This window comes from Macrotis lagotis, chromosome 2 (assembly GCF_037893015.1).
Source record: "Macrotis lagotis isolate mMagLag1 chromosome 2, bilby.v1.9.chrom.fasta, whole genome shotgun sequence".
Taxonomy (NCBI): domain Eukaryota; kingdom Metazoa; phylum Chordata; class Mammalia; order Peramelemorphia; family Peramelidae; genus Macrotis; species Macrotis lagotis.
The window spans coordinates 189,117,162-189,144,254 of NC_133659.1; the positions used below are offsets into that span (position 1 = coordinate 189,117,162).

Sequence of the window (27,093 nt, forward strand, 5' to 3'; positions counted from 1 at the left end):
TATTCACTTCTTACAGTGAGCCAGGCACTGTGCCCTGGTAGGCACTGGGGATATAGAGAAACGGAAAAACACAATCCCTGTCCTCAAGGAGCTCACATTCTAAGGGAAGAGACTTGGAAAGGACTATGTACCTCCAAGATACACACACACACACACATACATACACATTATATATATGTCTAATATGATATGTATTTATATATAGATTTTCCGACTACTCTTATGCCTCAACATGTTGCTGATGAAACTGTATTCTTTTTTTTTTAATTAACGGTTAGGAGAACAGAACGAATTCCAGAAGCTGGAACCCAGAACCCTTTTGTGTCTATGCAAAATGAAGGAGTCATCGAAAAAGAGGCTTTTCCAATGTGCCAGCCCCTCTACCCCCATCCCACACACCTTCCCATGCATACACACAGCTGCATTCATGGACATAAAACCAACTCGGTGACGCCAAAGCCCTTTTCATCTTGGGATCTTCCAGGTCGGGCAGAGCTCTAATTACCCCAGCCCCCCACTCTGGCCCTGCCGGTTCCCCTGCTGTCATTAGCCCAGTTTTACCAGCGGAAGCCATTGCCTTCCCACGGCTCCCCAGGGTGGGGCCCCTCTTTCCCTACTCCCTTCTCATGGGGAGGTGGGGGTGCAGTTTGGTGGATCACCTAATTTACATTTGGAAAATTTGTCTGACCAACAACAGCTTGGATGGATCAGATTGTCTCAACTTCTCCTCTCTAGAATAAATTCTCTCGCAGTGGGACTTTCTTGGGAGCTTGTCTTGCATGAAAATTTGCCCTCCAGATCTCTAATGGGATCAGGATATGGAATCTTCAGAATATGGAATACAGCGATCCTATCACAGTTTTAGAAATGGAAAGGGTCTCTGAGATCATCTCCAACCCTCTGTTGAAATCCTCTGAACTCACACCTTCATTTTACTAATGAAGAAACTGAGGTCCAGAGATTTCTCTTACCTTGTTCAAGATCACACAGAGCATTAAGATCTTAAACTGAGGTCTTCTGATGACAAGTCTATCTATAGTGTTTTCTTTTTCAATGCATTGCCCCTCATCATGGGAAGGATTTCCCTATACAATGTCAAGTTATCATGTAAAGGTTACAATATCAAGTGACAGTGTAGAGTATATAAGAGTATGAGGGTAGTAGAACATATTACAGAACTCCAATGCATGAAGAATGCAGCACAGGAGTCAATAATTAAGGAGGACACTACCACATTCCCCAGAGGCAGGACAGCCATAATACTGAGGGCAGGGGCACAGAACTCAGAAGTAAAGTGTACCACCCTCATACTAAGAGTCCCTCACCAAGTCCTTCCCTTGACACACAGGAATTTCAGTGGGGGGTAGAGCAGTGGGAGAGGGATTAGGATTAAATAGGATCCTGGAACTGGGTAAGAATGAGGGAAGAAGGGAGATGAAGGGAAAGGAGAAGCTGCCACATACCTCATTCCATGTGCCCCTTACCACCTCTTCAATCTCCCTTTAACCTAAATACCAAAGCCTTGGAGATATTGGACAATGGGACAGGAATGGACTTCTTGCCTTAAGAAATTGAGTCCTGAGAAGTAATTGTAATCCATCTACTAAGCTCATTTAGTGGTAGATGAGGGGATACTGAAGCTCCCCCACTCTAGAACAAATGAGTCCTATCTTTCCTAACCTTCTTCCCTTCCCCCAATCTTAGTCCAGGCCCTTTCTCTTGGCACTCAGTTTAGGCTAGGGGACAGGGGCAAGGGCAGGAAATGACTGGCTTGCTTCCCTGAGAGATGGTAACATTCCAGCTGCTTAGAGTCAACCCAATACTAGGGCACCCAGCCCAGTCTAACCTCTTCTATGCCTTAACCATCCTCCCCCTTGGAGGCTTCAGTGTTTCCCAGCCCTAATTCATCTCCTGCTCCCTCAAGAGCAGTAGGATGTATGAGGATAGAGGACTAAGTTGGCGCCAGTTCTACCCAGCAAGAATTTTGTCTTCTACCCATTGACTTCCCTCAGCCTTAGCTTAATAGTTAGTGAACATGGATTTTTCTAGCCCTCCATCTTCCACCTACTCTGAAATGTGAAAAGAAATAGTAAGGAGAGGAAAATAGGAGACCATAGTATATTAAGGAGAGAAGAGGCAGAAAAAGGAACTGAAGAGAGTGTGTAAGGGCTCCCTTTTCTTCAGTTCTTTTTAGTTAGGGAAGCAGCCAGCAGGAACAGCCTGTTCTCTGGCTTTTGTTGACAGATGCAGTATCCAAATCCCTCCTTTTCCCCAGATGGGGTCTGTTACTATGGAGTACCCCCACAATTTCTCCCCCAATTTCCCTATTAATAGGAGCTCTAAACAGTTCTCTCCCTATGAAGACCTCTGCTTAAGATCCAACACCCCCACTGAACTCTATGCCCTCAAATCATTCCACATTCTAGTGACAGATGGGGGACACTGGGTACCAACCAGACAATTCTAGAAATAAGCTGTCTTCCCACCCTCCAGAACTCCCCTTGCCTAAAGAGCGTTTGTACCAGCAGATAAAATGTGAAGCAAATTCTCCAAGCTCTCTTGGCACTATCTCACTGCTTGGCAGACCTCTAAAACTTAGGGAAAAGGAAAGGGAAAGCAGGGGAAACTGAGGCACAGATGGTTGATGAAACCAGGAATATAGGTATTTCTACCAGTAATCTTTATCTTTCAGAAACTAGATTGGTTATTTGGATCCTGGGAAAAGGAAAAAATGGAAGTATTAGATGAGAGTGTGTGGTGGGGGGTAGATATGGCGGGGTAAGATCTGGTAGACTTGAAGGAACAAGGGACTGGGAAAGGTAGACAGGAAATTATCCAACAATTTACCCTGATTAATACTAAGGAGGCCACTTAAGTCACCCACAATAATTACCCGGATTTCTCTGATCCCTTGGTCTCTGATTTCCCTTCTTTTCCAATTAGGGACTCAAAAGACAGGCAAGGATATTAGGGGAAGGACTATGGGGAAAGATTAAGTGAGAAAACATTACAGAACAAGGAAGAGGATAACCTTATATATAAAACAAGAAGGTGATAGAAGATACCTAACCTCTCTCACTCTCCACCAAACTAGATTTTTCTGGTCTCTCTCCAAATGGGATAAACATGGATCCATCAAATTCTCTCTCTGATTCCTATTTTCTGTAGGAACTCTCTTCTCTTCCTCTAAATGGCCTGCCATGTTCCACTTACACCAAACTTATTACAATCCTCCCATACATGCACACATTAACTTTTAATCATTCCCACCCCCTGAACATTAAGATTAAAGGTCATATCTTAAGTCTGGAAGAAGGGTGATGATGACATTTTTTTTCTGGGAGAAGGTTGGTCCTTTTTAATTAGAATATGGAGCAAGGAGATAGAAGAAGGGGTAAAATGTCAGAGGGAACAATGATCAAGATATGAACACAAGAATAAAGTAAATGGACAGTTCCTTGGTTCCTTTCTGTGTCTAGGTTGTAAGGTCAGGTAGCTGATTTTCCTCTTCTTGTTGCAAGAAACATGTTGAGTGAGTGAGGACAGGAGATTTTTCTCAGGAGTTCTGGTGCATCAGACAAGGTAAGGCTGCTCTAAGGTCTGGGTTCAAGTTTTATCTTTCAGCACCTTGGACAGTCTTTATCTTTCACTTCCTTTTTGCTCCTGGTGGAAGGGAGGCATTGATTCATTTCTCTCAGGGAGTGATAGACTTTGAACATACGCCAAGAGAAGAGAAACAAAGACAAGTTCCCCCTGTCTGGGGAAATGAAGGGAATTCTTGACTTCTACTCTTAAAAGCTGATCCTTGTAAAGGAGCATAATGCTTTGGACATCTTCCTCTATAGATCTAGAGAATGGAAGTCATAAGCCATGAGTTAGGGGTGGGGATGGAAGGCAGTCACTTCTGGGGTAAGTTTGGCCTAGTATTAGCTCTTTAGGGCTGATGGTACAGGTGAGGGATACTTTGTTGAACTTCTTTACCATCTGTTGCCAGATGACTCCTCTTAGCTGGCTCCTGGACAGATTTTCAGGAAGCAGTGCTACAGTAGAGGCATCCAGATGAGAACCTTAGTTTCCCTTTGAAGAAAAATAGGTAGAGGTCTCTCACATCTTTCTTTGACATATCTGTGCCACATAATAAACAGAATTTCTATCTCTGTCTTCCTGATACCCTTTCCTAGTTTGGGTGATGAAACTTTCCCCAAAATATTCTGACTCCTCATTGACCTTTCCCAGACTCTTTTCCAAACTCTCTGCAGCTGCACCAGATGTTGCCACGTCATTCTTTCTTAATGGTCTATTTTGCCTTTGGATTGAAACTAGCCCTTCCTTTTAGCGTTCAGGTTCTTTTCTCCCTTTGTTCTGTCAAACTCTAGAGGTGAGGGAGAAGAGAGTAATGGGTCTAGGAAATAGTAACTTAGTTTTCTTATTATGAGTGAATTTAAAAAAACGAATGGGAGGCAGTGGGATAAAAGTGAATTTGAATTAGAAATGGAAGACCAGGCTGTTGGTAGTAGTAGTTGAACTATGGCTTTCATCATGGCAGCCATCAAGACTCAGTCCTCTCATCACACCATAAATATTCCAAGTAATGGTTGGTTCTATCCTACAGTGAGGGCATGGCCAGATGGGGAGTTGGGATTTATCCTGGCAGGGGAAGGCTGTCGCTGGGTTCAAGAGAAGAGGAAAGATAGCTAAAGCGAGTTAGTGGTTTCCAATAAATTTGTTTAAGAAAGAAGATATTGAAACAAGAGACAGGAGTTGAGATAGACTGGAACTGTAGTTTAACCCGGAGGAAAATCCTGCCTTCCCAATCTCTGAAAAAGAATTGGTGTGGGAGGAGGGGAAGTGGGAGGAGGAAGGAGGGAACTATAGAGGATGTCTTTTAGTCTGGAACTGGAAATGGGGAAAGGGGAGGCCCCAGAGACAGCTATCCAGAGCTCTTTGCCAGAGGGGGAGGGTCTAAGCTCTGAATGCTGACATCCTTATCCCCTAAATATTCTTCCCTCCCAATTTTCACTAGCTGAGTGGCTGGTTCTACAATCATCAAATATTTTCTAGCCTCCAGTGGGCTTAGGTAGAGAGAGGACAATTGAAACCAGGGATAACTCATTTAGGGACAAGATGAAGGAATTAGATTAAAGCTTTACAGATAGTGAGAGGAAATTAAAGGAGAGGGCTGGAAGGAGTAAGAAAAAAAGGGATAGAGATAGAGAGAGACAGAGAGAGAGAAAGAGAGAGAGAGAGAGAGAGAAAGAGACCACAGAGAGACAAGTGCACTCCTGGGGGTGGGGAGATTGTCATAGGGAGGTATTGGGACAAGGGATTCAAGACAAAAGGCCTCAGCTCATCTTTCTTCCTACTTTGCCAGTTGTTTATTTTTTTTTTTAATAAACACTTTTCTCCATGGTGTCAAGCAAGGCAGGAACACCAATAGTGAAGGGTAGGGAGTAAGGAGAAGAGAAAGAAATGTGAGTGGAGGTTTGGAGAGGGAAGGTCACATGGCAATAATAGTAGCTAGCATGAATACAGTGCTTTAAGATTCTCCATCGCATATACTCCAGAATTGTGCCTGATTGTTGCACTGATGGAATGAACAAGTCCATTAAGGTGGACCATCACCTCCATGTTGCTTTAAGATTTGTGAAGTGTTTTACATATGAATTTGATCCTCAAGAGAACCTAAGGAGGTAGGTGCTATTATTATTCCCATTTTACGGATGAAGACACAGACAGACAAAGATTAAGTGAACTACAAAAGACTGGATGAAATCAGCTTCAGGTCCAGAATGCTATATAATGGGCCACCTAGCAGCCAAATGCTGTGAAATCTGAGTTTCAGAAGTAGAGGGAAAGGGGTATCAACTCCTTTCCCTTTTTTTTTTTTTTTTGGTTCTTTGTTCCTAATGTGGAAGGTGGATATCTGAAAGTACAGTGTGCTCGAGACATATGAATTGGGCAGCTAGAGTCTTGTCTAGGAATAAGAGGTACAGTTTTGTTTCCTGCCTCAGTTTCCCCTTCACAAATCCAGAGAGATGGGATGTGCAGTGCTTGGAATAAATGAAAGGCCTTCGTTTAGTACCTCAGTTTCCCTTTGCTCATTCAAAATTACTTCTGTCAAGTTCAGAATAATACATAATACTCATAATAGTAATAAAGTAATACATAGCATTCTTTTACAGAAAGATTTTATTTATTTTGGATTTTACAATTTCCCCCTATTCTTGGGATTGGGATGACCTATGGGCACTCTTCTCCCCCTAATACCTGTTATCTTGGGCCATACCTTGAGCCTTCTCAGCTACAGAAGGGAATTCATCAGCCCCCAGCAGGAGCAGTGACGTAAGATATGATGTCACAAGGCAACTAGTACCCTTCACGGATACTTAGCTACGCAAGAATTTTTTTTATTTTAACATCTGAATTTTGTTAAAATCGATTTCCTTGTTAGTCTTATTTATTTTATGCATTTGATTTATCTCTGTTTTTTTGAAGGCCACACAGTCAGGTAATTATTAAGTGTCTGAGGAAAGATTTGAACTCAGGTCCTCCTGACTCCAGGACCGGTGTTTTGTCCACTGCGCCACCTAGCCGCCCCTATTTTATGCATTTGAAAACATTATTTAAAGTTCATAGACTCTACCAGTCTGACAAAGGTATCCCTGCCATGATACAAGAAACATTCCGCACTTCGTGATGCCAAGACACCAGACCCTGCAAGTCTGTGCAATGACGTCAGGGTCCTAGGAAGAGTAATGGGGGCGGTGCCAGGTCGAGCTTCCGCTAGCGACTCAACTCAGCCCTCCCGCTCGTTATCAGCATCTAAAACTACAAGTCCCAGAAATCAAGGGTGTCCAAACTCACTTCTTCCGTTATTTCCATTGGCTCTGGGTGATCGCGTCGGACCAATGAGAGGGGAGCTCTTTGACGGAAGTCAAAATGGCCGCGCTTCCTGGCTAGAGAAGCTACTTCCGGCGAGTGTGGCTCTGTTGTGGTTGAGGTTTCTCAGCTGAAGGTCCCCCGCCGGGATAAGGGGCTGGAGGAAAAAGAGGGAGTCGTGCTGGCGAGAGAAGGTGAGGGGACCCCTGCCCGGAGGGGCTGGCCCCTGTAGCCAGAGCCAGATTAACCTCTTCCTGCCTCGTATCAGCCCCGCCGCAGAGGGCAGGACTAGGAGAGAAGCGAGCCCAACCTCGACTCCGGGCCCTGACCCGGCCTCCCCTTGTCCCCATCGCCTCAAAGTGGAGCCATGAAGGTGGTGAATCTCAAGCAAGCCATCCTGCAGGCCTGGAAGGAGCGATGGAGCGACTATCAGTGGGCTATCAACATGAAGAAATTCTTCCCCAAGGGAGCCACCTGGGACATCCTCAACCTGGCAGGTCCGAAGGGAGGGAGAGGGCGACTGTGTGGAGGAGGGCAGGGAGGGGACCCCGAGTCATGCCGCTTGCCTTTGTGTTCCTCTTGTAGAAGCCCTGCTGGAGCAGGCCATGATCGGACCGTCTCCCAACCCTCTCATTCTGTCTTACCTCAAGTATGCCATCAGCTCTCAGGTATGTTCCCTCTTACTCCCTACAACCAGCATGCCCACCAGACGTGAAGTCCCCTTGGAGCCGCTGATGAGGGAGGGATATGGAGGGAAAGCATTTATGAAGTAGGGAACAACAGAAGTATCTGAATCACTCCATAAGGGCCCCTTCTAATAGAAACACAGGCAAGTGGGACAGCTTTGGAACTAATAGGCTGAAGTTATGTTCTTTAGGAAAACAGCTAATGGAGCCTTATGATTCCATATACAGTCCTCTTTTTCTGTTCTTTGTGTTTATTGGTACTGGTCAAGTTCAGAATAATACATAATACTCAATAATAAAGTAACATAGCATTTTTTTTTACTGTTTTGCAAGGCAGTGGGGTTAAGATAGCATTTTTTAAAGAAAGATTTATTTATTTTGAATTTTACAATTTTTTCCCCCAACCCTCACAGAAGGCAGTCTGTTAGTCTTTACATTTTTTCTATGGTATACATTGACCTAAGTTGAATGTGATGAGAAAAATCATATCCTTAAGGAAGAAAAATAAAGTATAAAACAAAATTACATAATGAGATGTTGTTTTTTTTTTGCACGGCAAATGGGGTTAAGTGGCTTGCCCAAGGCCACACAGTTAGGTAATTATTAAGTGTCTGAGGCCGGACTTGAACCCAGGTACTCCTGACTCCAAGGCCGGTGCTTTATCCACTGCGCCACCTAGCTGCCCCGGTTTTTTTTTTTTTAATTAAAAGTAATAGTCTTTGGTCTTTGTTCAAACTCCACAGTTCTTTCTCTGAATACAGATGATATTCTCCATCACAGATACTCCAAAATTGTGCCTGATTTTTGCACTGATGGAATGAGCAAGTCCATTAAGGTTGACCATCACCCCCATGTTGCTGTTAAGGTATACAATGTTCTTCTGGTTGTGCTCATCTCGATCAGCATCAGTTCATGCCAGATCTTTCCAGGGTTCCCTGAATTCTCACCCCTCCTGGTTTCTAATAGAACAATAGTGTTCCATCACATACATATACCACAGTTTGTTAAGCCATTCCTCAATTGAGGGACATTGACTTAATTTCCAATTCTTTACCACCACAAACAAGGCTGCTATGAATATTTTTGTACAAGTGATATTTTGACCCTTTTTCATCATCTCTTCAGGGTATAAATCCTGTAGTGGTATTGCTGTTTCAAGGGGGTTTTCACATTTTTGTTGCCCTTTGGGAGTAATTCCAAATTGCTCCCCAGAAAGGCTGAATGAGTTCACAGCTCCATCAACAATATAATTCATAGCATTTTAAAATAGGGCAGAATTTTATCTGAAAAAAATGGTGACTTCTTGCACAAAGCATTTGCTTGGTGGGAGATACAATTTAGACAGTTGCTGTTAGAGATATAAAAGACTGAAGTAATGGTAGAGGAATGTAACAATATACTATAAAAAAAAAAGCATTTTATAACCTCCCTAGTGTTTTATACTTTCTTGATCTGGTTATTGATATCTTTCACTTACTGTAACTCTCTTGACAGAATTCTGAATTTAAGGACTTTATTGATCATATCCAATTCTTTGTGACTCTAAGGTTTTCTTGGCAGAGTTATTGAATGTTGGGTTCCCCTGTCTACCGGGGGATCCATTCAATTCAGGAGGGTTATGTCAGTGGAGGACTTACTCTGATAGATATTTTAAACTGAGAACTTCAGAAATGGGATTGGTTAAATTGTGGAAGGGTTATAATATTCATTGGTGGAAGGAATATCCACAACAACAAAATTACAATTCTTTTAACTTACAATTTTTCAACTATTTTAAATGATATTTTTATGATAAAAAGATCCAAATTTTTTCAAAATAAGCAGTCAAACCTGATTTAATGTTGCATCTTAAGTGTCATCAGAAACATTTTCACTTTGTCATTATTTGTGGAAAGTTAACAGCTCTCAAACTCAATAATAATTCATCGTTTTTAATAATACTAAATGTCTACCTTTATACACATTGTTGCTCAATTATTTAATTACAAAGGCGTGATCTTTGTTCATTAGTAAAAGATACAAATTTTTAAGAAATTACAATATAGATAGAAATGTTAACAGTAGTAGTAAATATCCTATTTCATTAGTTACTTCAGTAATTTTAAAAGATTTATTTAATTTTTAAGTGCAGTCATTTAATAGACATTTTCTTTATTAACAGACCTCCCTGGAATGTACGTATTCCAAAGAATGTGTCCTTAAAGCAAATCAAGTTGTACAATAGCTAAAATGCTAACGAAGCAACTGTTCTCTCATTGGTAAAATGAGGGACTTGAACCAGCTACCTTTATGATTAAATTTGTATATTTTTTCCCAGTCCAAACTCAGTTGATTGACCATAAATGAGTTAGAATTTAATTATAGGACCTTAGATGACTCATCAACTATTTCTCTAATAGTTGTACCAATGGCACCATTCATATATTTGTCAAAGAAGGAATGAGGGAATTTGTTTCTACTACTCTTAGAATGGATTGGGGAATATTTCTTGAGAGGTTGAAATTTCCAGGTTATGCCTTGTTCCTAAACTTACCTCTTCTGATCAGTAGCATTGATTTAATATGCCATTTGAGCTTGTGGTTATTCATCCCTAACTCAAGTAGTTTACTCTGTTTCTTTTTCCTATCTCCTTCTTTCCGTCAGATGGTGTCTTACTCAACAGTGCTCACAGCCATCAGCAAGGTATATTCTTTTTTAAAAAAATTTTATTTATTTTATTTTTGGGGGGGTCACGGCAATGAGTTTAAGTGACTTGCCCAAGGTCATACAGTTAGGTAATTATTAAGCCTTGAGGCCGAACTCAGGTCCTCCTGGCTCTAGTACTCTATCTACTGTGCCACCTAGCTGCCCATTGCAAGGTATATTCTTTTTTTTTTTTTTTGCAAGGCAGTGGGGTTAAGTGGCTTGCCCAAGACCACATGGCTAGGTAATTATTAAGTGTCTGAGGTCGGATTTGAACTCAGGTACTCCTGACTCCAAGGCCAGTGCTCTGTCCACTGTGCCACCTAGTTGTCCCTGCAAGGTATATTCTTAACTTCTTTTCCATTATAATTAGATAAGGTATGGGAGGTGTTGAAAGATGTCAGTGGAAAAGTCCCTTACAACTTTTTCTAATCAGATAATCCTGGAGACATTTTTATCTTCCAGAAGTACAAGATACATTATTCTGTCAGTTGAACTGCCCACTTAATAAGAGTTTCAGGTACTGAGGGACTCTTGGTATGACTAAGCATAAACCCAAAATAAGTAGAAGGCATTTGTTTTTATTTGTTTTTTTTTTTTTTGGTTTGTTTTTAGGTTTGTTTTTTTTTTGCAAGGCAATGGGGTTAAAGTGGCTTGCCCAAGGCCACATGGCTAGGTGATTGATTCTTAAGTGTCTGAGACCGGATTTGAACCCAGGTACTCCTGACTCCAGGGCCAGTGTTTTATCAACTTTGCCTCCTAGCCGCCCCCAGTAGAAGGCATTTGAGAAGTAGTACTTGGTGCCAGGTTAATAAAGACATTAACTGGCTATGTGATAAGCACTGAGGAAATCATGAAAAAAGCCTTTGAGCTCAAGAAGTTTACACTCTGCTGTGGTTGTCAGTAGGAAATGATTTGTACAAAGTCTAAGACAAGGTAGACAGGAGAGATCAAAGCTCCATAGAAATATTTAAACAGGGAGAGAAGAGTAACATGGGATTATCAGGGAACACATTCTACAGAAAGTGGTATCCAAGCTGAGTCTTTTTTTTTCTTTTAGGTTTTTTTTGCAAGGCAAATGGGTTTAAGTGGCTTGCCCAAGGCCACACAGCTAGGTAATTATTAAGTGTCCGAGGCCGGATTTGGACTCAGGTACTCCTGACTTCAGGGCTGGTGCTCTATCTACTGCGCCACCTAGCCACCCCCAAGCTGAGTCTTAAAGAAAGTTATGAATTTGGAAAAGTGGAAATGAAGTGAAATTGAGGTATGGGCAGTGACTTGAAAAAATAACATAGAAGAAGTTAGCTTGACAAAGTCAGGGAACAACTAATTATTGAGTTGATTAGAAGAGAGGATATTTATGAAAGGGCAAATAATGCAAAATAAGGTAAGAACTAGATTATCCAGAGTAAGGATATGTAATTTGTTCTTTTTTCTTCCCAATTGGTATTTTTTTCCAATTACATGTTATAAAAGTTTTTCAACATTCATCCACATGCATATGCATAATTTGAAGTTACATAATTTCCTTCCACCTTCTCTTCTTCTCACCCCCCCTCCCCTCAGTGGTGAACAGTCTAGTGAATATTGTACATGCACATTTTTGTTTAACATCTTTTTAATTTGTTCTTCAAGCAATAGGGAATTAGGGAAAGAGTGAGGAAGGAAATAGGCATTAGGAGCCAGGCATTATGTGTCAAGTTTTCTCATTTAATACTGAACCACTGATGTTTTTTGAGCAAGGAGATGATGGGAGTCAGGCTTGTGCCTTAGAGGGATTATTTTTGTGGGTATATGAAGGATGTATTTGAGAGAGGAGAGAATAAGGGCAAGGCTACCAATTAGGAGGCTATAACAATTATCCTTATGAGAAATGGTAAGCCTGAACCAGTGAGGTTGGCGGTGTGAACTAGATATGTGGATGGATGAGAGATGTGTTAAAGAATAAGAATCAGGAAGACTTGACAGTTATTTGAAAATAGGGAATAAAGGAGAAAGGGAAGAATTAGAAGTTAATTTCAAGGTCAACCTGGATGATTGGGAAAAGAGTGATACCTTCACTAGAAATAGGGATGTTTGGAAGAGAAGTACATTTAATTGGAAAGAAGATGAGTTCAGTTTTGGGCATTTGAATATGAAGTGCCAATGAGCCATCCAGGTCAAACTGCCCAGCAGGCAGTTCAGGGGAAAGGTATGGACAGGTTATATAAATTTGGGAATCAAATACAAGGTGGTAATAATTGAACCCAACAGAGATCACTTGGAGAGAGTTGCTAGAGAATCCCAAGAACTGGAAGAAGGAGATGGATTGCCCTTGAACATTATCTTTTCTCTTATTCTCCCAGTTTGATGATTTTTCCCGAGATCTCTGTATCCAGGCCTTACTGGATATCATGGACATGTTTTGTGACCGGCTAAGGTAGTTTCATGGCTTCTATTCCTCATAGAAAATACAGGGGTTGACTTTTTAATTTGGGAGTAAACTTAGCATGGATCGGGTTGCTTAATACCTTATTTCACCTTATTGTACTCTTGTTTTTGGCCCCTGTAATTTTCATTCCCAGAAGAAGAATTCTGAAGGCCTCCAAGGCAGAGTAAGGGAAGAAGTCATATTGGGGCTGATCAGAATTAGTACAGGGGTTCTTAATTTGGGGTCATGAGCTTTAAAAAACAATGTTTTGGTATACATATTTGATATTATTGGCTTCCTTTATAATTTTATGTATTTTATTTTATCCATTTAAAAGGGGTCCAAAGGTTTCACCAGCCTGCCTAGGTTGTTGAGGACAATAAAAAGGTTAGGAACTGTTGTTTTAGTGAGTGAAGTAGAGGGAGACTAGGTAATTGAACTGGAATGGAGTCTCAAAGTGAGATGGGCTATATTCATCTTTTCACAGTTGTCATGGCAAGGCAGAAGAGTGCATAGGTCTGTGCCGTGCCCTCCTCAGTGCTCTTCATTGGCTGCTTCGATGCACAGTTGCTTCAGCAGAGCGACTTCGGGAGGGCCTTGAGATGGGGGCTACAACAGGGGAGAAACAACTCACCATGTGTCTTCAGCGGCTTAATAAGATCCTCAGCAGCACCAAGAATCGAGCCCTGCTACATATCGCCAAACTGGAAGAAGCCTGTATGTTGTCTTTGCCACCTAATTCTCATCCATCACCATTTCCATATCCAGTATATGATGTCAAAGGACATAAAGTAGGATGCCATTCCTCTTTTCATTGGGTTGTGAAACTCTCTCATATTCTCTGTTTCTCTCCCTGTAAACACTTAACATATTTTGGGAATTTTGATATAGAACCACCCTTCCCATCACATTAAGCATTTTAAGGGATGTCACAGATCACCTAACCTAGCTCTATCCCACTTCTTTGATCTTGTGTTCCCTTTCAGTCAATCAGGAAGTTTTTAGTGAATAAACACAACATACCTGTTAATATGCCAGAGCTACTGGGGATACAGAATAGGTATAGGACATATATACTTCTGTAATGAAGGGGGACCCCTTATTCTAACTGGGAAAACAAGACACTTATGTATATGAGAATATTAAAGCAAAAGAACAGACTAAGAACTTACTTGGTAGTTTGGGCTTCATTATTTTATTAGTCATTTGAAAATAAATTGGTCCTTGATATGTATGTTCCAGATGTCTTTAAGTGTGCATAATGGCATGCTTTTATGGGTCATAGATTCATTTATTTATATTATCTTATGTAATACTTGGAACCTCCAGAGGCAGAAAAGAAAAACTGCACTATGGGAGCAGACTGAATCTCTGGAGGTGAAAAGATACTTAAAGTGCCCATATTTTAACTAACTAGATAATTAACTATAGAAAAGGACAGACTTTGGTTTCCTAGATAATACTGAATTTCAGAAGTCCAGAAAGATAGTTGCTAGGTAAAAACAGGTTAGAGTCTTAACTGGATCTCATAGCTTGTATTTTGTTGTTCTTGTAACATTTGTAATTCTCTCAGCTATGAGGTCCTGTCTAATATATGATTCTCTGGAATTCCATGGTGAGTACCAGTAACTGCATTGATTATAATTCTAATTCACATTTTTTTAGTGTATTTAGATTTGCAAAATGCTTTTTCTCATATAATTGTGTAAATTATTTAGTGCAATATTTTCCTTATTCTACAGATGAGGCAGTTTTGACTTAAGAATTTCAGTGACTTGCCCAAATAATATATCCAGGAAATGTTAGGAGCTTGAGATTCAAAGGTGCATCTCTTTTGATTCATTAGTTCAGCAATTTTTCTACTGTTCCTTTTTTTAAAAATGCAATTAAATATTAATTGAACTGCGATAGGAGTTTAAAGAAGAACTAAAAAGATTAATCTGGGCTGGAATAATTTGGGATAGGTTTTGAATAGGACTTGAAGGATAGATCGGATTTGAATAGTTAGAGATGAACAGAAACGGCATCCTCTAGAGAAAAGCAAATAAAGAAGCATGGAAATGAGGCAGAATGAGGAGAGCAGCTTGATTAGAACAGAAGATCAAGGCCACCCAAGTGACTCCAGAGATCAGAGTGCTTTGTGGGATATCTTGATTGTACCAGCTGCCATCAATTCTCAACCTTCTTTTTCTGCTACTTGTGATAATATCACACCCAGTCCTCAGGCCCAGCAGTCATATAGACTTTTTTTTTAGGTTTTTGCAAGGCAAATTGGGTTAAGTGGCTTGCCCAAGGCTACACAGCTAGTTAATTATTAAGTGTCTGAGACCAGATTTGAACCCAGGTACTCCTGACTCCAGGGCTGGTGCTTTATCCACTACTTCACCTAGCTGCCCCCATATAGACTTTTAAAAATTGACTTGTGACTCGTAATACATCCCAATGGAAAGAGTGTCAAATCTGAAATTTAGAAGACTTATCTTTTTGAGTTCAAATTTGGCCTCAGACAGTTGATAGCTGTGTGACTCTGGACAAGTCACTTACCCTTCTTTGCCTCAGTTTCTTTTTCCTGTAAAATGAACTGAAAAAGTAAATGACAAATCCACTCCAATACCTTTGTCAAGAGAATCTCAAATGGATCATGAAGAATTGGATATAACTGAAGGGCCGTAAAGCTCTAACTCTATTATTTTATTTTATAGATTCAGCATAGATATTTAACCTATTGAAATCTTTCTGATTCTTGACTATGTTTATGCTTTTGGGTTTGTTTTTATTTTTTTTAGGTTTTTGCAAGGCAAATGGGGTTAAGTGCCTTGCCCAAGGTCACACAGCTAGGTAATTATTAAGTGTCTGAGGCCGCATTTGAACCCAGGTACTCCTGACTCCAGGGCCGGTGCTCCATCTATTGCGCCACCTAGCCACCCTGGGTTTATTTTAAATAATTCGTTTTTTTAAAACTTTTTTTAAATTATTTTTTTTTTAGGTTTTTTTTGTAAGGCAAATGGGGTTAAGTGGCTTGCCCAGGGCCACACAGCTAGGTAATTATTAAGTGTCTGAGGCCAGATTTGAACTCAGGTACTCCTGACTCCAGGGCCGGTGCTTTATCCACTGCGCCACCTAGCCGCCCCTTTTTTAGAGGCAGTTAGGGTTAAGTGACTTACCCAGGGTCAGACAGCTAGTAAGTGTCTGTGGCCAATATGAATTCGGGTCCTCCTGATACCAGGGTCAGTGTTCTATCTGGGACACCACCTAGTGGCTCCTAATTTTAATTTTTCAAGAAAATTTCAGTTCCAAATTCTCTCTTCTGCCCCATCCTCCCTTTAAGAAGGCAAGCAGTATGATTGTCACTTATACATGTGAAGTCATGCAAAACAGTTCCGTATCAGCCATGTTATCAAAAAATAAAAAGCAAAAAACAAAGAAAGTGAAAAAAATATGCTTCAATCTGCACTCAGAATTCATCAGTTCTCTGAAATGGATAGCATTTTTCATTAAAAGTCTTTTGGATGGGGTGGCTAGGTGGCATAGTGGATAAAGCACCTGCCTTGGAGTCAGGAGTACCTGGGTTCAAATCCGGTCTCAGACACTTAATAATTAACTAGCTGTGTACCCTTGGGCAAGCCACTTAACCCCATTTGCCTTGCAAAAAAACCTAAAAAAATAAGTCTTTTGGAGTTGTCTCAAATCATTGTCTCGTTCAGAACAGCTAAATCTTTCACAGTTAATCAGTGTTACAATATTACTTTTACTATGTACCCGGTTCTCCTGGTTCTGTTCCCTTCACCTTACATTAATTCACTTACTGAACTAATGTAATTAGTTCAGGTTTTTCTGAAATTATCCTGCTTGACATTTATTAATGGTGCAATGGTGTTCCATCACAATAATATATAACAACTTGTTTAGCCATTCCCCATTCTTTGGGTATCCTTTCAATTTGTAATTCTTTTCCACCACAAAAAGAGCTACCCAAATATTTTTGTATTTATAGGTCCTTTTTTCCTTTTCTTTGATCTTTTTGAGATACAGAGCTAGTAGTGATATCAGTAATATAAACTCCTATGATACCAGAGAACTTAGAAAACTTTCTAGGAATTTCAGTCACTGTTGTTCCTACCTATTTAGAAAAAGGAAGAAAGGGGATACTACCACTCCCTTGTTCTCTGGGAGTACCTAATATTGTGAGGTGTTGTCTTTAAGAAGACAAGTGTTTTTCATCTCATCTTGTCTTTCTTCAACAGCCTCCTGGACAGCCATTGAGCAGTCACTATTGAAGCTTGGGGAGACCTTTGCCAGCCTTAGCAATTCTCATCTCCAGAGTCAAGCAGAAGAGTGTGGAGCACTCATTAGAAGGTACCAGTTGTTTAAATACTTTATAATAAGGAATAACTCCTTGGGGATTAGAGGGTAGGTAGAGAAATGTATGTGATATCAAAATACAAGGTATCAATAAAATATTTGGGATTGTTTGTTTTTAATTTAAAAAAAAGAGGAATTTATACCAGATATACCAGTCCAGTGTGCCTGTTGAGGAAAAAGCAGAGGTTCATCAGCCTAAACATCTCACTTTTCTGATCTTTGCTTTTTACTTTTTTACTCCCTTGACCAAACTTTGTCTATTTGTCTTCCTTTCAGCATCCCCATCATGCTATCTATGCATTCAGAGCAGCTGCACAAGACTGGTTTCCCCACAGTACATGCTGTGGTCCTCCTGGAAGGCACCATGAACCTTACAGGAGAGATGCAACCATTGGTTGAACAGCTGATGATGGTGAAAAGGATGCAGGTGTGGAAACAATGTGCATCTTCATCCCTAGGGCAGTTTAACCAGCTAGAAATCAGGTTATTGAACTGTTATTGTTTAGCACTGGGAGAAAAAGCCTCTGGATGATTTCTGAAAAGTCCTTAATTTACAAAGAAAGGGGTCTCAAGGATTGAGGAAACCCTTTTTTTGAGGGGCTGTTGGATTTTTCAATTGAATTCAATTGAGTTTAGTTTTTTCAATTACACACAAAGACAGTTTTCAACACTCATCCTTTTGTAAGATTTTGAATTCCACTTTTTCTACTTCCCTTTTCTTCCACCCCATCTCCATGACCATTTGTAATCTGAAATAGGTTTTGCATGTATAATCATGATTAACATTTTTCCATATTTGTCATGCTGTGAAAGAAAAAATCAGAACGAAAAGGGAAAAAAATCATAAAACAAGTTTTAAAAAGTAGAAATAGTATGCTTTGGTCTTCATTCAGATGCCACAATTTTTTCTCTGGGTGTGGATGGAATTTTCTGTTTGAGATTGTTCCCTTAATCTCTTAGTTGTTAGAATTGAGACTAGGGAATGGCTCTTCCATTCTGGCACCTGTCAGAAAGATTGAGTTTGAATTCTTATTAGCTGTTTGACTGTGGGCCAGGGGCCTTCAACTTCTTCACTTGTAGGATGAAGGTATTAAAATTGATTACTTCCTAGGGTTGTGAAATAAGTGTTTTGGAAACTTAAAAATAATAATATAGTTATAAGGATTTAGTAACTAGGAGCCTGGCCTCCAAGTTAAGAATTTGTTTAAGGTCTCCTTGGGATACATCCTGGCTCTGTGATCCAGGGCAAGTCCTGTCATCTCATAGGACCCTAGACAACCCCCTCTGATTGGAATTGCAATCCTGATGATGATCTAAACTAGATGAGGAAAGTTCCCGATCAGGCGTTTCTTGTCTGATGCCCCTCTATCCCAAGTGTTACATCATCATTTTTGTTTTCTTCTTTAGCGTATTCCATCCCCACTCTTTGTCCTTGAGATATGGAAAGCTTGTTTTGTGGGTCTCATTGAATCACCGGAGGGCACTGAAGAGCTGAAGTGGACAGCCTTCACTTTCCTCAAGGTACTGGGACAATAATTGGTAGTAAGAGGGCCACTTTACAATTTAAATAATATCCCTTATCTATTAGCCTTTGTCAGGTTCCTCTTAATTTTTTTTTAACTTTTATTTATTTAAGTTTAGCTCAGTGGGTGAACCCTTTGTTCTTCACCATTAGGATCCTATTTGTAGGAAAGTGGGATGAAATCAGAATATAGTGAGTGACACATGACCTCTCTGAGGTCATACTCATTGCTAACTCTGCTTCTGTTATTATGTGCCTTGAGCCATAGTCTCTTAAAGTTGGAAACTGACTGGCCCAGGGTGCTTTGACACACACTGGACTCTCTGGAATGGCACCTGCTATTGGGAATAGATGTGGTCCAGTCTATGCATGGGATGCAGCTGCTCTTCCTGGATCAAATGGAAGAATGGAGAAAAAATTGATTCCCCTGTGGCTTTTTGTTTTTCTCCCTCCCTCTAGATTCCTCAGGTTTTAGTGAAACTGAAGAAATACCCTCAGGGGGATAAGGTGAGTTGCCCCAGACTGGAAAGAGGCATATTCAGTATTGTGGCATTAGGTGCTATCTTAGGAGAACTGGGGAAGAGAGGGAACAATTATGGCTTAGCAGGGAAACTGGATACTAGTGAGAAAGAAGGAAATTTGTAGTCATATGCTGAGACTGGGCAACTGGGAATTCTTCAAGGCCTGAATTGTTTAAGTGCTCTTAAGTGAACTTGTGTATTTAAATATATTTTGATAACTTATTATAATTGGTTCCCTTTGTAATCCTATGTATTTTATTTTTTATATTTAAAAGCCTTGCTCTTTAGTAGACAGACACACACACACACACACACACACACACACACACACACACACACCACCAACAACAACAACAACAAAACACAACTTCAGAATAGGCAAGATGCCACTTCACTTTCCATCACAACATCAGGCACACCCAGCCAGTTGGCCTGGGCCACAGGCCTAGCAAAATAACACCTGTGCCTAGAATTGCTATGTGTGACTAGAAATGGAAAAGGTGGCATGGAGCCCAGATTGGGGTTTCTGGCTCTTTGTAGGACTTCACTGAGGATGTCAATTGTGCCTTTGAGTTCCTGCTGAAGCTCACACCCTTGCTAGACAAGGCTGACCAGCGGTGCAAGTGAGTGATCCTATGACTCTGACTTGCTAATGTGTCCGACAAAAAAACCATTCTGTTTGAAGGGGTCCTCTCCTGAGGTGTCAAGATGTTTCATTTCCTGAATGTGAATATCTCTTTCCTGGAAAAGACTGGGAGAAGATACCTTGGTTAGATAGGATTCCCACCAGTTGGGTAGATGTGCCTCAAGTGGGATAGGCAGACCTGCATCCTGTCCACAGCCTAGTTCTTCCTTGTTTCCCTTTCTCAGACCCCAGAGAAGCTTCTAGATTTGGAAAAGGTCCGAAGATATCAGATTCCCTCTGTTCTAAAGACACTTTGTGTCTCCCATGTTACCTGTTCAAATATTGTTCTCCCTGCCTCCCCCTCTTCTCCCTCTCAGCTGTGACTGTATCAATATGCTCCTCCAGGAGTGTGGTAAACAAGGACTGCTCTCTGAGATGAACAAAATCAGCCTGATGGACAAACGGTAAGTATATGTGTACTTGAGCCAATCCTAGCTGTTCTCCCTTCTACTCCCTACACCTGTTGATCAAGAAAGGACCTTTTTGCTTAGTGTTTGACTTTGTGACTGTAGCTTGAGTTATTGAGTCCAAGGGAAGGACCAAATCACATGTACTTTGTACTTAGGTCACTAATTTATTCTTTAGCCTTTCTTTATCTAAGGAGATCAGTGCCCTTGACTTTTCTCCCCAACCCTATCTACTTCACAGTGCAGCTGATCGAGAACATGCCCCTTGGTTGAAATCAGCTGAAAATGCCAACATCCAGCCCAATCCAGGTCTGATTCTTCGAGCAGAGCCTACAGTCACTAATATTCTCAAGGTGTGGCTTCACTTTAGTCCTTCTTGAAGTCCCTTCTCCCAGAGCTTGTCTCCCTCCTGATAAATTCAGGCTTTAGCTCTTGTCTTCCTCTTCTCACTTTTACACAGTTACCATGGTACCAAGAGTGTTTTAGAATGTCAGGCTCATGTTCCTTAGAGTCCCCTCCCCCATTCTATGTCTGAAGAACTAATCCCAGTCTTATGTCTAATCTGTCAGAACACAAAAAATTCAAAAAGACTTCCTAGAACAAAGGATAAAAGGACGAGAGAATTTGACCAATGTCCTGTTTCATTTGAGAGATTTGAAGAGAAAATTGTGTTGTTTAGATTATAGGTGAGAACTTTGGGGGTACTGAGAATTTCCCAGTAGATCTACTTCTTGTTTCTGTTTCTAGACTATGGATGCAGATCACTCCAAGTCCCCTGAAGGGCTGTTGGGAGTTCTTGGCCATATGCTTTCTGGGAAGAGCCTGGATTTGCTTTTAGCTGCTGCTGCTGCTACTGGAAAACTCAAGTCCTTTGCCCGAAAATTCATTAAGTGAGTATTAGGATGCTTGAACTTTGAAGAAGAACAAAGGTGAGAAATTGGAAATAAAAGTCCAAAAGCCTAAAGGAAACCAGATGTTAACTTTTTTTTTGTATGGCAATGGGATTAAATGACTTGCCCAAGGTCACACAGCTAAGCATTTACTAAGTGTCTCAGGCCAGATTTGCACTCAGGTCCTCCTGACTCCAGGGCTCTATTCACTGCCCACTTAGCTGCACCCTCAAGTGTTAACATCTGGAATGTGGTAGTAGGTAAATCCCTAGAGGTCCCAGAGTTGTAAGGACAGAAGATTTGAACACCCAGAATAGTTGGTTTGGTTGCACTAGCCCCCAGATGCATACAAAATCCAGAGACATGATCTCTGGATTGAATTATCAGTTTTCCCCTCTGATGAGAGTAGGGGAGAAAAATAGAAGGCAGGTAGATCAGTGAATATGAAGACACTTTTTTTTTGTTTTGTTTTAGGTTTTTTTGCAAGGCAATGGGGTTAAGTGACTTGCCCATGGCCACACAGCTAGGTAATTATTAAGTGTTTGAGACTGGATTTGAACCCAGGTACTCCTGACTCCAGGGCGGTGCTTTATCCACTGCACCACCTAGCTGCCCCATGAAGACACTTTAAACATTGGACCTAAAGAGTGATCAGTCATTAACCAAATACAAGCTAGAATAGGTGATATTGGGATGAGGTTTAGACTGGGGAGGCTGGAGAGCTGGATACTAGAAAGTTTTGATTTTGCTGCCAAGGAAATCTGTGACCTTGGACAATTCACTTGATCTCTTTGAGTATAAATTTCTTCATTAAAATACCTGAAATAAGGACAGCTAGGTGACACAGTGGATAGAGCACTGGCCCTGTAGTCAGGAGGACCTGAGTTCAAATGTGACCTCAGACACCTTGGGCAAGTCACTTAACCCCACTGCCTTAAATAAGTTAAAAAAAAAAAAGAAAATTATAAATAAAAATACTTGAATTGAACTACCTGGTATTTAAGGACCTTTCCAGCACATGTCATTCCATTATTTAGTAATTACCTATGAAATCCTGTTCTAGCCATCTCCATGGAAAATCAGTTCTTCAGATGTAGAATTTGTTTGCATTTAATGGAGCATCAGACTTTTGATGTTTTTAGAGATTATGAAGATAAAACTATGTTTTAGTGTATTGTGATTTGTAATCCAAATACTGGTGATTGACACTAGTCAAAAAAGATAGTTCTTTTCTGCTATCTCTAGCTGGTCCTATTGTCCCAAGACCCTCTTTTGACCTAGCTCCCTTCTTTCCACAACAGGTTGAATGAATTCACAAAGCACATCAATGCTGAAAACTGTAAGTTATCAATAGATTCCCTGGTCTCAGGGGAAACAGGGAAGGAGTAGTCTCTGCTCTAAGATAATCTTGAATAGGGTCAAGTGAGGGCAGGCAGAGGATTCTTCTAAAATTGCACCTGCCTGTGGATTCTTTGTGAATCCAGTTCTGTTTGTGACAGGGCAGGGAAGGCCTCAGTTAGAACCTTTGGGGAGTTTCCATATTTCAAGGGAGGAATGATGCTCAAAGTGAAACCCCAAGAAAAGGAACCTGAGTCCCAGGTCTGTCTGTGATGCGGATGCTCTCTTCCTGACCTTCCTTGATCTGAAACCTTCTTGCCTTCAGGCAAGCCCTGGGCAAGCAAGTCTTCTTACTTCTGCTTCTTCTCCCCACAGCCAAAACAGCTTCAGTCCGTGCACTGCTGTTTGACATCTCCTTTCTCATGTTGTGCCATGTGGCCCAGACCTATGGTTCCGAGGTCAGTGAGAGGGGAAGGGCAGCAGGGAATAGGGTAGGGAATGACAAGGGACTTGGTCATATGGAAATGGGAAAGAAACCATTTATGAAAGCCAAAGAAACTTTCCTAGATCACCAGATTTTAGGACTAATGACACACTATGCCAGTGGTTGATGGGTGCCCAGATCATCAGAAAAGGGATCCCTTCTCCTTTCTCCCCCCAGGCTCATGCAGAATCTTTAGGGACCATATCTTCACTGACCACAAGATGGCGAACTAGGCCTCATTTTCTTCTCATTTCCCTAAAACTGTAGCTGTGTCTGTGGTGGGTGGGAGACAATGTCAGGGATGAAGGTTGGGGCCCATTGAGGCAGAGTTGGAGTGGCAGTGGTCCACCAGTTACCTGGTGGGTAGACACTTTACTCTCTTTCCTTACTTTGGTCCTCCATCCAGGTCATTCTTTCAGAATCAAGCACCGTGGATGAAGTGCCCTTCTTTGAGACCTGGATGCAGACATGCATGCCCGAGGAGGGCAAGATCCTGAATCCTGACCACCCCTGCTTCCGACCTGACTCCACCAAGGTGGAATCCTTGGTTGCCCTTCTCAACAACACCTCTGAAATGAAGCTAGTGTAGGTGGCCTGAAAGGATGCAAATGGAGGCATGTTTCTTTTTAAGACCATGCTCTAGCCCTCATTTTGGTGACCTTCCTCCCACTTCTTTCCAACAGGCAGATGAAGTGGCATGAGGCCTGTCTTAGCATCTCAGCTGCCATCTTGGAGATTCTGAATGCCTGGGAGAATGGAGTCCTGGCTTTTGAGTCCATCCAGGTAGCCAGTACCCTCCATCCAAAGTAATGCCTTTTGGCCCAGGATAGGACATCCTTAATTCCCACCCTCACCTCTCTTCTCTCTTCCCTGCAAACCATTTGCCAGTCTAGGCTGTCTTCTTGAGGGTGTTCCCCATTTGTGGAACTCTTAAGATCCAGGGTCTCTTCCTTCTGCAGCCAAGGTCACTTCTAGACCTCTAGGTCCCTTCTCCCTCTCCCTCTCCAACCCAGACCTCAGAGTCAGGGTGGACACAGGTGGACCCAGGGTCCAACTTGCTAGAGGAGGGGCGGCTAGGTGGTGTAGTGGATAAAGCACCAGCCTTGGAGTCAGGAGTACCTGGGTTCAAATCCAGTCTCAGACACTTAATAATTACCTAGCTGTGTGGCCTTGGGCAAGCCACTTAACCCCATTTGCCTTGCAAAAATCTAAAAAAAACAAAACAAAAACCTACTTGCTAATGGAAACACTCTCCAGGGAAAGGGTATAAGGCATGGCTTGGTGTTGGGCCTGGTACCTACAGCTCTCATATTTCCCATCCCAGAAAATCACAGACAACATCAAGGGAAAGGTGTGCAGCCTGGCAGTGTGTGCTGTTGCTTGGCTTGTGGCCCATGTCCGTATGCTTGGCCTAGATGAGCGTGAGAAATCATTGCAGATGATTCGACAGCTGGTAGGGCCTCTCTTCAGTGAGAACACCCTACAGTTCTACAATGAGAGGTCTGTAATCTTCCCTTTCTCTTCTAAGCCTTTCCATTCACTTTTGCAGACAGTACCTCCAATTACCCTAATTCCTTTTGGGCTAGAAAACCCAGTCATTTCTCTTGTGCTGCTAATTGTGCACCCTTGTGGGAAGGAGTTTTTAATCTGTGTATTGGAGAGACCTTTTACCTTCCTTTCCAGCCTTTGATCCTTGTGTCATTTTCCTTTTGCTTGGACTCTATTGGGTCCTGAGGAGCTCACCTACTTTTAGTCATTCATTCATTCATTCAGTAAATGTTGAGCTCCTCCTATGTGGAAAATAGTTGTTTTTAATATCTTGTAAAGGGAAGAGATGACAAAATTCAGCTAAAATGTCACTGAAGAGTTCATTCCATTGTGATAATTTCTGTTTCCTCCAGTGTAAAATTAACCATGATATAAGAATTTTTAGATTATGCCTCCTCTCAAAGATTTCTCTTGCTAAAATTCTGGATGAAAAGCAGGAACTTTAGAGATTAAGAATCTGAGGTTTATATAGTGATAGTATTCTAATTTAATGTGCTGAGAACAGTTACACCCAATTCAAATGTAATGAGTCTTACTAAAAAATTCTTTATTTCCTTTTTTTAATTAATTATTTTTATTTATTTTTCTAACAACATGCAACAGTTTTCACCAATCATTTTTTTGACAAGGTTTTGAGTTTTACATTTTTCTCCCTTCCTGCCTTCCCTCCCCCTTCCTCCTAACAGAAAACAATCTAATATAGTGTCTATGTGTATAATTATGCTAAATATAAATCCATATTAATCATATTGTGAAAGAAGAATCAAATCTATATGGAAGAAAAAAAACACTAGAGAGAAAAAGTGACATATTACATGGACAATTTTTAAAACTTGAAGATAGTAAGTTTTGGTCCCCATTTAAACTTCATAGTTGTCTCTGGATGTGGATGGCCTTTTCCATCACAAGTCTTTTAGAATTGTCTTTGATTATTGTACTGCTGAAATGAATAAGTCCATCATAGTTGATCATCACACCATGTTGTTGCTAGTGTGTATAATGAAAACTTTATTTCTAAGAGAATTCTGCCTATTCCTGTTTCTGCCTCCATGAGCCAGACCTCAGAGTATTTATAAAGAGCAGTCTTTGCCTATGTTCTTATGACTGGAAAAATTGTTTTCTTCTGAGTGGCAGCCAAGACTGGACTAGAGCCTGAAAAATTCAGCATTCTATTTCCCACCTTACCCTTAAACATTTAGCTCTTGGGATGTGATATATTTATTTAGACCAAGGGTTTGTTAATATCCCATGATAGGCCTGCTGAAGTGCCTTGGAAGCAGGGGTGGTATTTCCCATTTTGATGTACATTAGGTCCTATTCCTAGGCCCCAAATATTCAATGGAGTACTACTAAGAGCTTCCTCTTGTTTATTTTCTACTATAGATGTGGGATTTATTGATTGTGAGTTTTTTTTGGTACCACAAGCCTTTGGAGAGCAGGGGTTGCTATACTTGGCCCAAGTGATCTCTGTCTCTCTAAGCAGTACCACATCTGCTCACATTTGAATTCTCTATATCCATAGGGTGGTGATCATGACCTCAATTCTGGAACATATGTGTGCTGATGTTCTACAGCAGACAGCCACACAGATCAAGTTCCCATCTACTGGCATGGATACAATGCCCTATTGGAACCTCTTGCCTCCCAAAAGACCTATCAAGGAGGTGCTGACAAGTATCTTTGCAGAGGTTCTGGAGAAGGGCTGGGTGGATAGCCGATCCATCCATGTCTTTGACACCCTGCTGCATATGGGTGGTGTTTACTGGTTCTGCAACAACTTGGTTAAGGTGCGTGAAGTGGGCTGGGAATGAGCTAGATAGCTCTGGAGAGAAGAGAGGTCTTGATCTCAATCATCCTTTAAGAAGTCTTTATTGGGGGCAGCTAGGTGGTACAGTGGATAGAGCACCAGCCCTGGAGTCAGGAGTACCTGAGTTCAAATCTGGCCTCAGATGTGTGGCCTTGGGTAAGCCACTTAAACCCATTTGCCTTGCAAAAAAAAAACCCCTAAAAAAATGTCTTTATTGAATATTTAGTGTGGCTCAGCTAACCATCACTCTTACCTATCTGATGTTCCATTGCTATCATTTGTTGACAACTAGTCATTCTTCCTCCTTTAAAAATTTGTTTTTCATCCTTTATATATTGATGTCTTTGCTTTTTAAATCATGTTCATTTCCAAATATTTCCTCCTGTCTCCAGCTTTCTCTGTTCAGCAGTGTTGTAACATAGAGACACTGTGGAGTCTGACAGTTTGCTATATTCCTTACTCTTAGGACCTCCAACTCTATGATAAAGGAAGAGAACTTCTTCCTTTCTATTGTGCTATAAAAAGCTCTACTATAAAGATTTTGGTTTGTATATATTCTCTTTCCTTAATAGTTCTAGTACTTGGTTTACAGTCTTCCTTTCTATCTCTGCCCTCATTCAGGTTGATTTCAATATTCATATTAATGACATTTCAGACCCTTGGCCTCTCAATTCATCAACCTCAGTGCCCTTGATCTCCACATACACTCAGCCACAACATCTTAGATCTCATTGTTCTACCCCTCCAAATTCTGAAATACATCTCTCTGATCCCGTGCTTCTACCGCTCCAACTGCTTTTACTCTTCCTCAACCTATTCTTGGTCCTGTTTTTTACTTGAGTCCTCTGTTCCTCCTTGTTCTTCCAGTTATA

At 41.1% G+C, this 27,093-nt stretch overlaps 1 protein-coding gene and 1 non-coding gene across 2 annotated transcripts in view; both read left to right on the forward strand.

The window, feature by feature from the left end:
• Positions 1–6,952: 6,952 nt before the first annotated feature.
• MED24 (mediator complex subunit 24) overlaps positions 6,953–27,093 on the forward strand; it is a 35,092-nt gene continuing 14,951 nt past the window's right edge. The window contains exons 1-19 of the mRNA XM_074224000.1: positions 6,953–7,376; positions 7,465–7,547; positions 10,209–10,247; positions 12,593–12,666; positions 13,145–13,374; positions 16,902–17,013; positions 17,296–17,446; positions 18,427–18,540; positions 19,001–19,048; positions 19,603–19,685; positions 20,065–20,151; positions 20,396–20,507; positions 20,902–21,044; positions 22,346–22,383; positions 22,758–22,840; positions 23,273–23,451; positions 23,550–23,649; positions 24,191–24,366; positions 25,937–26,201. Of these exons, the coding sequence (XP_074080101.1) occupies positions 7,247–7,376; positions 7,465–7,547; positions 10,209–10,247; positions 12,593–12,666; positions 13,145–13,374; positions 16,902–17,013; positions 17,296–17,446; positions 18,427–18,540; positions 19,001–19,048; positions 19,603–19,685; positions 20,065–20,151; positions 20,396–20,507; positions 20,902–21,044; positions 22,346–22,383; positions 22,758–22,840; positions 23,273–23,451; positions 23,550–23,649; positions 24,191–24,366; positions 25,937–26,201 (2,247 nt within the window). The 5' untranslated portion in view covers positions 6,953–7,246. The remainder of the gene's footprint in view (positions 7,377–7,464; positions 7,548–10,208; positions 10,248–12,592; positions 12,667–13,144; positions 13,375–16,901; positions 17,014–17,295; positions 17,447–18,426; positions 18,541–19,000; positions 19,049–19,602; positions 19,686–20,064; positions 20,152–20,395; positions 20,508–20,901; positions 21,045–22,345; positions 22,384–22,757; positions 22,841–23,272; positions 23,452–23,549; positions 23,650–24,190; positions 24,367–25,936; positions 26,202–27,093) is intronic.
• LOC141515792 (small nucleolar RNA SNORD124) lies at positions 22,583–22,691 on the forward strand. Its single transcript, XR_012476531.1, has one exon. It is a non-coding gene; the product is annotated as a small nucleolar RNA SNORD124 (small nucleolar RNA).